This window comes from Agrilus planipennis, unplaced genomic scaffold (genome assembly GCF_000699045.2).
Source record: "Agrilus planipennis isolate EAB-ADULT unplaced genomic scaffold, Apla_2.0 scaffold19, whole genome shotgun sequence".
Taxonomy (NCBI): Eukaryota; Metazoa; Arthropoda; class Insecta; order Coleoptera; family Buprestidae; genus Agrilus; species Agrilus planipennis.
The window spans coordinates 195241-206184 of NW_020438954.1; the positions used below are offsets into that span (position 1 = coordinate 195241).

The 10944-nt window shown below is 37.8% G+C and overlaps 2 protein-coding genes across 5 annotated transcripts in view; both read right to left on the reverse strand.

Moving 5' to 3' along the window:
- The window catches only part of LOC108743780, a 54829-nt gene extending 51055 nt beyond the window's left edge, over positions 1-3774 (reverse strand). For 2 of the 3 annotated variants that reach the window (XM_018479374.2, XM_025974909.1), the window contains exon 1: positions 1254-3774. In XM_018479374.2, coding sequence (XP_018334876.1) covers positions 1254-3485 — 2232 coding nt within the window. In that variant the 5' untranslated portion in view covers positions 3486-3774. The remainder of the gene's footprint in view (positions 1-1253) is intronic. The other variant, XM_025974908.1, reaches the window with a different exon arrangement.
- A 374-nt stretch (positions 3775-4148) lies between these two features.
- Positions 4149-10783, reverse strand: LOC108743309. Of its 2 annotated transcripts, none has more exons than XM_018478839.1 (14): positions 10541-10783; positions 10190-10455; positions 9776-9834; positions 9414-9715; positions 9166-9358; positions 8928-9103; positions 8705-8873; positions 8502-8639; positions 8286-8447; positions 8013-8180; positions 7843-7956; positions 7601-7771; positions 7427-7534; positions 4149-4891 (listed from the first exon to the last, which is right to left on the reverse strand). In XM_018478839.1, the coding sequence occupies exons 2-14, from the start codon at positions 10452-10454 to the stop codon at positions 4352-4354; spliced, it is 2565 nt and encodes an 854-aa protein (XP_018334341.1). In that variant the 5' UTR covers position 10455; positions 10541-10783; the 3' UTR covers positions 4149-4351. The 2 variants fall into 2 exon arrangements, with proteins under 2 accessions (XP_018334341.1, XP_018334354.1); XM_018478852.1 differs by lacking the exon at positions 4149-4891 and adding an exon at positions 5112-5312 and having other exon boundaries at positions 10541-10780.
- Between the last annotated feature and the right edge of the window lie 161 nt (positions 10784-10944).

Genomic DNA, 10944 nt, shown 5'->3' on the forward strand with positions numbered 1-10944 from the left:
TATAACATATCGTTTAATAATAATATTACATATTAATATTATTTGACAAAACTTCGTCCTTGTAAGAAATGTAAAGATTATATGCTGACGAATGAACAAAGAAAATTGCCCGTGAGTATCATGTTGATAAAGAAGTAGGAGACAGTATAACGAAAGTTCGCTTTTAAAATTATCACTGGCGGTTTTACATGAAAGAAATTGCCATCTTTTCGTGATATCAGAACCATTTACTTGTCTTAGATCAACACAAGCCCGATGGATCGATGAGTTACAATGGTTTGTCAATATTTTAGGCCTGAGACCTAGATACATATTGATATGACTAAACAATGTTAGTTACACGTATCATGAAACATCACTGTTTTACGAAATATCTAGGCGCATCATCATATTTCAAGTTCTATGACTAATTTTATAGGTTTAGACGTAATATGTAGGTACTACATATACAAGAAATAAACGAAAAGTTGAAGCAGAATTTTTTGGTAATTGAATATGGGCTTCTCCAATCGTTTCTATAAAGAATTATCCTTAATGAAAGGACAACGTTCCTTCCCTATTACGATTGCCTTTGATGTATCACTTATGCTACACGCGTCAATCAAAATTTTACTCAACTACCTTAAAGACTTTGTTGCTATTATTTCTATTACTTGGTACATTTAACGCCATATTATCAGATATTTCGCCAACGTTTGATAGGACTAGCTCGTCAATAAATATGTCTCAATGTCTGTCTGTCATCTATCAATAATCGGAAATAGTATTTTATCGATAAGTGATAAATACCTACATTATTCGAAAATCAAGATGCTTCAGTATCTTACATTAGAATCATTGTTTATTTTAAGACGCTACGCTGGAAATGTCACTATTAAGAGTGATTCAACTAATGTTAATTTTATTTCTGTTACTCCATAAAGCAAACTCAGTTATTCACAAATAGGTGTGGTTTTGGTAAAATAAACAAGTATAATACTTGCTTCACTTTTAAATACGCCACACGTATAATACTTTTCTGCCCTTCAAACGAATAAGCTTTTGTAGCATGGAATCTAAATTGGTATTTAAGTGTTCTTAGCGGTAGTGGTACATATTAATTTAAAACCAGTTGAAAATCCTCAACTATTGCCGACATTCGTAAAGGTATGAAGCAAAATGGGTAAAGAGGAAAACGAAACGCATTATCATGAATCGGATGAATGAACAATGGTGCACATTATGAATTGAATACCTATTTCAATGTATTTTACCTTAGGTCTTTCGATTTTTGCACTACGTATCCTGCCATCATTGCAGACGTAATCAGGCACGTCTTTTCTGTCCGTAAACTTGAACACAATAGAGTTTTGCTGATAGTCTTGATTAGAACGTTTCGGTTTTAGGGTTCGTGTTTCATCTGCACTCTTTATTTTAACACCGTTCGCGATAACGACGTCAATTTTAGGAGAGTCTTTGATTTTGGGTGGATTAACCGTCTTGGTTGTTAAAAGAGGGGAATAACTGTTTGATGTAATTAATTCAGTCTTATTAGAGATGTGGGGTGAATTTTCGTTGTTTCCCAGAGGAAGGCAAGGGAATTTTCTGGGTTTGCCACTAGGAGAAAGTCGGGGCGAAGCCAGAGGGGATCCTTTGGGAGAAGCTTTTCCTATTCCATTTACTTCAATTAGTAACGGGGAAAGCACTTTCTGTATTGGTGGTGTTTGAGCTTGAGGAAGATGACTACCTGATACGTTTGACTTTGAGAGATTGTACGTGAAACTGTTGCCAGAAGATTTACTGGATAAACCTTCATGAATGTCCGGGGAAGAAGTCCTGAAGGACGGCGATGTTATGTCTTCTTTGCTTCCGAATTCGAGTCTCATTGGACTTCTCGCCCTCTCTTTAACAGAAGGATCGTTGAAGAGTTTCGAAGAAGTATCAGAAGATATAGGACTTAGAATTGGGGATCCGTTACTAATGAAGCCATTGGTAGGAGATTTAACAGGACTTCTGACTACTGGGCTTTTATTAAATTTACCGATTTCCGCTTTAATTTCGGTCGAATTTGATACTGGTAAGATACTGTTGCTGGTATTATTGGAATGGTCTATTTCTCCATTTATGAAATCCTTAGTGGCAGAAATCTTAAAGTTCGAATGTGTGGGACTAGAATGTACAAGTAGATCGGGTGTTTCAGACAGGCCGTGTCCGTTTCTGGGTTCTTTACTGTCACCTTCCTTGACCCTTGATATGTCTGGTATGGGACTGGTTAAAATTGCATTCTCGGCGGAATTCTGTCTTGATATCCAACTCCAATCGGAATTCGATAGGAGTTGCGAAGGCCTTATCAGGTGCTCAAGTTCCGAGGTGCCATTTTCAACTACGCTCTTGTTAATATTGGTAGAGTCGACTTCTTTGTCTGTCGATGAGTTCTTCTTCTCAAGGGCAGGCTTGGTAGCACGTTTGTCGCCGTGCAAAGCAACAGGTTTCTGTTTAATGGGCGGTTTTTTGTTATTCACTTTAGTCTGCACGATGATGCTCTTGTATGTCGCGACCTTAGCAGCCACTTCGCCCGTTGGCTGAGGAGCTCTTGTACGTTTTTCCGGCCTTCCTTCGAAGATCTTCTTCGCCTGTTGAATCAGATCGGCTGGCGGCTTTTCGCTGTCCGAAATAACCGGAACTATCCTTTTGGGCCTGTTGATTTTGTCACGGATCTTGTTGTTGTCCGATGCCTCTGTTATAATGAGCACTTCTTCGTGTACAGACTCTCTTTTGTAGGCGTGATCGGTGATGAATTCGTGTTCCTCATGTCTCGTCCTGGAAATGGTCTCGACGGAACGGGCCCGTTTCTGATCGCAACCACGTGTTGCATTGCGATACCGGTTGGTCACATTCCTCTTGCATTCCTCCTTTTTGGGCTCGAATATACGCGAGCTTGTGCTCACATATTTCGGTTGGGGCTCTTCCAGGTCATTGTCGAGGATGTTCTCCAAAGAGGTGGCTTTCCGAAGGGGTAAAATGGAAGATCGGATGCGAGCGTTGTTTTCGCGAAGAGTTAGACTCAAATATCGGTTTTTGAGTTTGTTCACGATTCCCGGGCCGTATCGGAACTCGTCCGGATTGTCCGCATCAAGTTCTTTCGTGCCGTTTTCTTGAACAATGTCACACGCGCTAACTTGCTTGGAATCCATCCAGCAACGTTCTTGCACCATCTTGCTGTTGAAGACACTCGATGCCGAATGTATCTTACATCGCTCCACACCGAGACCCTCGTCTGCTCGCACGTTGTCGTTAACTGAGGAGGTGCAGCACGTTGGGTTAGGTTGTTGTCCGAACCGGTCGCCTGTGGCCGAAGAGCTTCGAGGGGTCTCACTCCCCACCAGCTGTTGGTGCTCACTTTCTACGGACGTTTTTGACGATGATGACGATTTGCTGCGGATCCGTAATATCAAATCCCTTTTCCATTGTGGCATATCGCAACTGTTATCGATTAACGAAGCCATGTTTTTTCAATAACTTTTTAATCCGAACGTTCGGAAAATTTCCGAAGCAAAACAACGATAAGATAACGTTTACTAATAAACGTTTCACGATATATTAAAAACGGTATTTTGTTCACGGGAAAGAGATTACTTATCGTATCGTTTCATTTGGCGGTGATGTACATTATGCTTGTCACACGCCTAGAAAATGACACGGCGGACTTTGCTTTAAAACTATCGACGATCGATATGAACGGTGCGAAAGTTAGCCATTTCGCGGTTGTGTTTCCACACATGACTACCGCTTCCAGGCTACAGAGAATAATTTCACGTTTTAAATGCGCTATGACGTAACGGACATGTTAATTGACATAAGGAAGTGAATAGGATACTTGCGACATCCTACGGATAATAGCTACACTAGAAATAATTCATTCAGCCAACTCAAAGTTTTCCTTCCGATTTCAAAAAAAGAAGCGGTAATATCTCGATTTTAGGGAAATGCGAAGTTTAGCTCAGGATAGGAAAGAGCGGGGGTACGTGTCCAACCAGTCTTAGGACTGATGACCTTATGATGAATATCTTAATAGTTACATTACATTACACACAGTAACACCGTTTCAATATGCTGTGCTATTTAAAAACGTTAGTGAATATTTACATGTAAGAAAAGAAAAGCAGGAACAGTAAGAAAAGTTGGGACTTTATTTTTTGACCAAAAATTATTCTAGTCTTTTATCATATTTTACGATTATTTTTGTACTTTTCAATTTTTAATCCATGCTCATAAGTGGTAAGGAAATCACAAGGAAAAAATTCATTGAAGTCAGATTCTGCTTCGAAGTGGAAATTAGATCAATTATTATGCTCACAAAGTCCTTCAGCATTTAGAAAGCCCTTAAAATAACTTTCTTTTTGGGCTTGGAATGACCAGATAATTTTCCGGCAACTATAAGTTTTATTCGTTCGTTTCTTCTTTCTATATTTTCGATGGCTTTCATTCGTCTGCTTTCTTGGTTGACAGGCTTTGCAAGTTCACTGAAAATCGGGCTTCCCACTAGAGGAGTATGTATGAGATTCTTCATTTGGTCAGCGGTCATACTTCTCATTAGTTCAAAGGGATTCCTGTACTGCTCCTTCAGTCTGCGAATTTCTTGTTCGGTTAATGGTGTCAATACCTCGGTAATTTCTTTTTCTTCGTCATCGTCACTCATTTCTTCTCTCTTTGCTTTTCTTTTGTTTCTTTCAATCCTTCTTAACATGAATTTTCTAGAGAGCGTGTTGTATTTGCTTTTGATCACATTCATTTGTTCGAGACTCAGTCTGGGAACTTTCTTGTTCGGACTCATTGTCATTTTTAGTTCTTGGAGTTTCTTTTTAATCTTTTCATGACGACGACGTGTGATGTTGATTATTTCGTCGAAATCCTGGAACAGGATTCATGTCAAAACGAATTATCTTGGGAAGGATGTTACCTGTAGGTACTGAGGTGTTTTCTGACTTCTCCTTACTACATCCTATATCAAAAATCTAACTCTCTTAAATTTAAAGGGACGAGACCTTTAGGGTAATTTGGGTAAATAAGTAGGGTAATTGCATGAGGTGTATTCTCGCTGTAGTGGTGGGAGTATTTGAAAATGCCAATGGTTTTTGCCAGATGTTTATTACACGACTTATCCAAACGGACAAACAAACAAACAAACAAACAAAAAACAAAAGATATTAACTTCTTCCACGCATTGAGGTAATAATAAAAGGAAACTGGACCACGGTGACGGCAATAGGAAGTGGAATTCTTTCTGGCTTTGGCGCTACGCTGGATATTTTTGTAAGAGATCGGTGACGATTCTGTAAGAGGGGTAACAATCCAAGTTTATATGGAATTCTGGCATGTGCATAAAAGCAAGTACGATATGACCAAAAGTAAAAAAAAGGAATTTGATCATCATCCAAACAATTTCAGTATGGACCAGAAGGTATTACAGTCGAACCTGGATAAGTGAGAACTGGGTGAGCGAGGAAACTCTATTAATGAGGACCTTAATTGATCCTATAACTGCCTGAGGTAGAGGGGTTTTAGTCGGTAGGTCCGAGGACATCTTCCTCGGGAATCCGACACTACCCAGTCGTACGCATGGCTGGGTGTTTTTTGTAGATTTCCCCTCTTCCATGAAAAAAAAAAAAAAATTAATGAGAATATTTGCCAGGTCCCGTCATTTTGGTCTTCTAAAGCCTCTATAAGTGAGAAACAAAAATCCTGTGTCCTGACTCGTTCTTAAATTTCAAGAGACTCTTATTTCATTCGAATGACCAAATCTGCGAATGACCGAGTAGGTCTTTATTATTTTATTATAGCCAAATGTGCGTACCGACTTGTTTATCAATCTTATTACAGTCAGTTCATAAAAGCAATTGCGAAGAAAGGTCCTGTACTTCCTCATAATGTCTAAACGAAAACTCAATGTGTTGTCGAACCGTATTTTTATAGACCTCTATAAGTGAGACAAATTCCTCCTGTAACTCTGTAAGCTAGAAACTCGGGTTAGCGAGAAACCTCTATAAGAGAGAAACAGATCGCGGTCCCTTGAGCTCTCACTTATCCAGGTTCAACTGTATTTATTTTCTTTGAAAGGTAAACCAAAAACCTGGCATTGGTTTTTCAGGAATCGGGTTCTTGATGAGATTTACAGAATTTTGTTGAAAAATGTTCCAGATCGAATTATAAACAAACCAAAATTATGGAAGTGGATTATCATCATCTGTAACTACATGTATTCATTATCTTTAAGAAATTCTTCTTCAATTCTGCGTCAGTTTGTCCATAATTTTGGCTTTTCCCTATTGAAATTACTTCAATCCCTGTTTTGTCTCCATGAATTTTCCTCAACTTTTCATGGATCTCTATACCTTTGGCTTCTATAATCCAATAATCAAACCTTTGTGCTGTAATTTCTCTTTCGGTCAATTTACGAGGGTGGATTGATAAGTTTCCGGCCTAACCAAGAGATGACGCCACTAGGCCTACCTTGAGGTGACATTCTATAGTACCATCCTTGGATAGCTTGTAGCTATAGTTTCAGCCCGATCTCCTTGCTANTGAGAAATAAAAAAAAAAAATTTTTAAAAACCTTGTTTTTCTTGGTCAGGCCGGAAACTTATCAATCCACCCTCGTACAGGAAAACTCTTGTCACAGTCGAGTCTTCCATCAAAGTTTCGTCGAAGATATTCCAATTTTTATCTCGAAAAATAGTACGAGTTACAGGCACAAGGAAAGGTTATTGGTTGATGATTTATACGTTTGGTCATATCGTGCGATATCTACTACAGTCTCTATTTCTAGTATGAATTTGTTGAAACGAAAAGATGGTAGTTCATCAGTGGTCATTTTATTTCTCACTTTCTGGGGATTTATTTTTACATGACTATCAATAGCGTTTCATTTAATAATATTCGAAATACAAAATGTCGCAAAAAATTTCGGCTGCAATAACAAGTACATAAATAGAACGAATACAACAAAGAATTTCGCAAATCTTCCTCCTAAATCGTATTTTACGTAGGACAGTAAGCAGGAAAACGTTTAAAAACCAAAAGCGACACTATATGACCCTTGCTCGATCATATGATGTGCAATCCTCAAACAAAAATGGGCAATAATGAGTTAGGCTCTAAAAGGGAAATGTACAACAGTTACTGCAAGCGGAAAGGGAACTTTGTCGGATTTTGGAATAGGTCTGGACAGTCTTAATCTGGGATATACTGGGATATGATGATTTTTGTTACTTTTTGAAGCAATCTCGTCGATACGTCGGGACCCTTGAACGAGTGTGGTAACAAAATCGTTAGCTTGCGCGTGTGACAATTTGGTAACTGTCGGCAAAATTTTTTTATTAATTAGCCGTTCCCTAAGAGAAGTGAGGTGTCTGGTGGTTTCGCCCCACCACCGGCGGCATTGAGGCACCTTTGAGTACGTCAGCATCCTCCGTTGTTGTTCACGAGGACAAGGGACATTGGTTGCCTCAGTAGAATGACGCTGGAATGCCAAAGTTGGAGCTGCGATCTTGCTTATCTAAAAGTTATAATACTCCAAATGAAGTTGTCCCACTGCGGCCAATTGAAATCGAATTGGATTTACCTCGATGGGTTGATTTCTCTTGAAGGTCTTCGATGGTCGAGGAGATGTCTTCCTTTTCTTCTTGGGATTCTCCATTTTCTTTTGTTTCTCCGCTGATTCGGCATCCTTTCCAAACAAACCTCTACTTTCTGCTACGTCTATCATATACTTGTTATCAAGATGAGTTATTCTCTAATGAGAAACAATGAACTGCTAGATGCTTTTATTATTTTAATATGGCAGGAGAGTCAAAAAAGTAATACCTTTCTCTGTATTAAAGCGAGGTAACAGCCTTGCTTTTTCAAGTTTTCAAAAGAGGACAATTTAGGAGATACTTCTTTCAGTTTGGGCTTTTCGAAAAGATCACATGGTGGCACCTTAAAATACCAGTAGAATGTAATGAGAACGCAAAAGAACGAGACGGATACGCTACCTCAATATCATTCAGTGTACTTTCAGTAATGATGCTGTTCAAAGATTGTTGAGAATCATCTGAGAGCAAGCTGATGGAGCTGACGCTCTCAATTTCAAAGTACTTTCTAACCAACTTATCATGGTCCATGTACTTATTAATTTCTTCAGTGCTAATAACTTTCTTCTTCTAAAAAGATAATTAGCGTTACCACCTTTAAATGATTTTCTAAAGAACTTGCTAAAAATGGGAAATCCTTAAAGGACATTTAATTGCAAACTCGACCCTACGTACGAAAGTAAAAGCATCATGAGGCAAATCCGATCTGCTCAGTTTTCCTTGAATAACAGCATGCTTCAATTGGGTAACCTTATTTATATATTCTAAAGTCTTATCGACCATTTGGTTGTTTTCCGCGTCTATTTCAGAATGCGTCTCGTACATGACAACCTGAATCTACAATATTCAAATTAAAGAACAAATGAGTAGTTCACGACCTAATTTTTGTACTTGAGGTTTCGTCATTGCAAACTGCAAAGTCTTTTTCTGTTCGTCCAAGATACTTTTGATTCTCTTTTTTCCTTCTTGTGTGATTTCTGTTTCCGTGAGTACCTCCAAAAGGTTTAGATCTCCTCCACGGCTGCAGACCTACACTTTTGAATCAGTTATTAAACTTGACTGATCAAAAAACGGATAATCACAGTTTGTCTCACCAAGTCGATGGGATCACTCACGGCAGAATAACTATTTGGAGGAGTGGCAAAAACAGCTGTAGCCTCCTCCAAACACGACTCTTCCGATCCGCATTCGAATAGTTTCTCGGAATATACCGATACATTTTTGGTACCCAGTTTACTAAGATAATCTTCGTACTCGGGTTTTCTAAAAACACATTGAGTTAAATTAAAAAGGAACCATTTCAATTAAATAAAAGACCTATTTCCTGCACTAAAAACGACAAGTTTTGAAATCTTCCCATTCTGAGAAAGTAAGTTTGCCAAATAAGCTGTGGCCCTAGGTGAGTGTATATGACTTTGAATCACGGTCCCTTTCAGTTGAAGCTCAGTGACCACCTTACCAAAAGCTGCCGGACCCAAACAAAAGGATCTGTCCTAGACAATTATCAGACATAAATAATAGACAATACCCTTGCGGAAATCATATTTAGGCACACCTGCAAGATTAATTTATGCTTTTGTACTAAAGGACATTGCGACAGTTTTGTCCTGACAGAGGAGTGAAGGATTATAAAATGGGGACAGACTTTGTCCCATTTAAATTTGTCAGGTTCCAGGTCTGATTTCTCATCTTCCAGTGGATTTACGTTAAGGGTGCTTTTTAACTGATTCGTTATTTCGTCGACATTTCTAAGACAAAAAAGATTCTCACATTTGAGAAGTCTAGTGTATGAAAATCATTTACTTAATTTTATTGACGTTCACCCAGCATGTCACGGGTGTGAACTGATTATATTGAATTCGATCATCCCTTAAATGTTTCGGTAAAAGATCGCTTAATCGCAGAGCGTTGTTCTTAATTCTCATCCTGGCCACTGAAGCTGCCAGATGGATCCGTTGCGCCCAAAGTGATTCTTCGATTTCCAATATGTTACATTCCGAAAATATTTTCTTGGCCGACTCTCTCTGTCTTAAATCGCGATGTTTAAAATTGCGATGGTAAAGGTCAAACAATAGCATCCATACTTTGGGTCGAACGTCTTTAAGCTAAAGGTCGTTTATCACTGGCTCAATTAATTATGCGAATTTCACTATATCAATACTTACTACACTGTATTCTTCAAAGAAACTGCAACTGTCCAGGGCAGTAATAAGGACATTTTTATCTATAAAAGATATTTATTTATGCTTCTTTAAGTAACTAGGAGGACTTATAGATATTAACTTAAAGATTACACCCAAATAGTTCTCTTTATAAGTCAACATTGTTTTAAAATAGTTAGGACTAATTTTAAGTTAAAGGGTTATATATGTTTAAGTGCCTACCGATTTTCTATTTGCTTTAGACACGAAATGAAAACTTTGATTGATAAAGTTTTACAATATGAGCGTTACGGATTACGTGATTTGGGTAATTTCTGCAAGATTATTGTTTTAAATTTAGTATTTCATTAGTTAAAACAAAACACATATTTTAACTTTTGGTCTTTACTTTTTTGTGGTCTATCAATTGGAACTTACGTCGATAGACGTCGTATATAAGGGTATAAACCCTTCTCATTTCCTGGTCATCATCAAACTGTGTCTGTTTTGGAGGAATTGAAAGTAAGTATGACGCTTTAGCGATATCAGTCAAGGTCCACGTTATTTCACTGGGGCCATATATAAGTGATACTTCTTTTTTTAACCTTTCGATAATAGGAGAACTAAATTTAGGGGTAGCCTTCGGTTTTATGTTCCAATCGTGTAGTTTGACCACTTCGTTTTCCTCTATGAGCATGGACATTCTCGAAAGGATTAAACATATTTGTTAGATCGGTCATGTTAAGTTGTCAAGAAAAATTGCTAACTACTCAATTGTGCTGGGCTTACCTTTAGAAGGATTAAAATTTAACGAGAATAAATTGTTGACAAACCAAATTTGACAGTTTTTTTGATTTATGGTTGCTAGATAAAAAATTCATTATCAGATGGAATACGAAACACTTCTAAATCATGTTGTTAAGTAAGGATTTCTCTACTTGGAGGATTTCTTTAGTTAAATAAAATACATTTAAAGCAATTTGCTATGTAAGTTATAAACATTGTGTATTCTATAGGGTTGATCGGAAAGTCATTTCGTTTTTTTTTTGTGGAAATGAAAGACAGTTTTCGTATAATAAACAAATACTTTATTAAATTATATATTGACCGTTCTGGTCCAACACCTTTTGCCATCTTTCTGGTAGTAGCATAATTCCACGCTCATAAAATTTTTGGTCTTTGCTGGCAAAAAA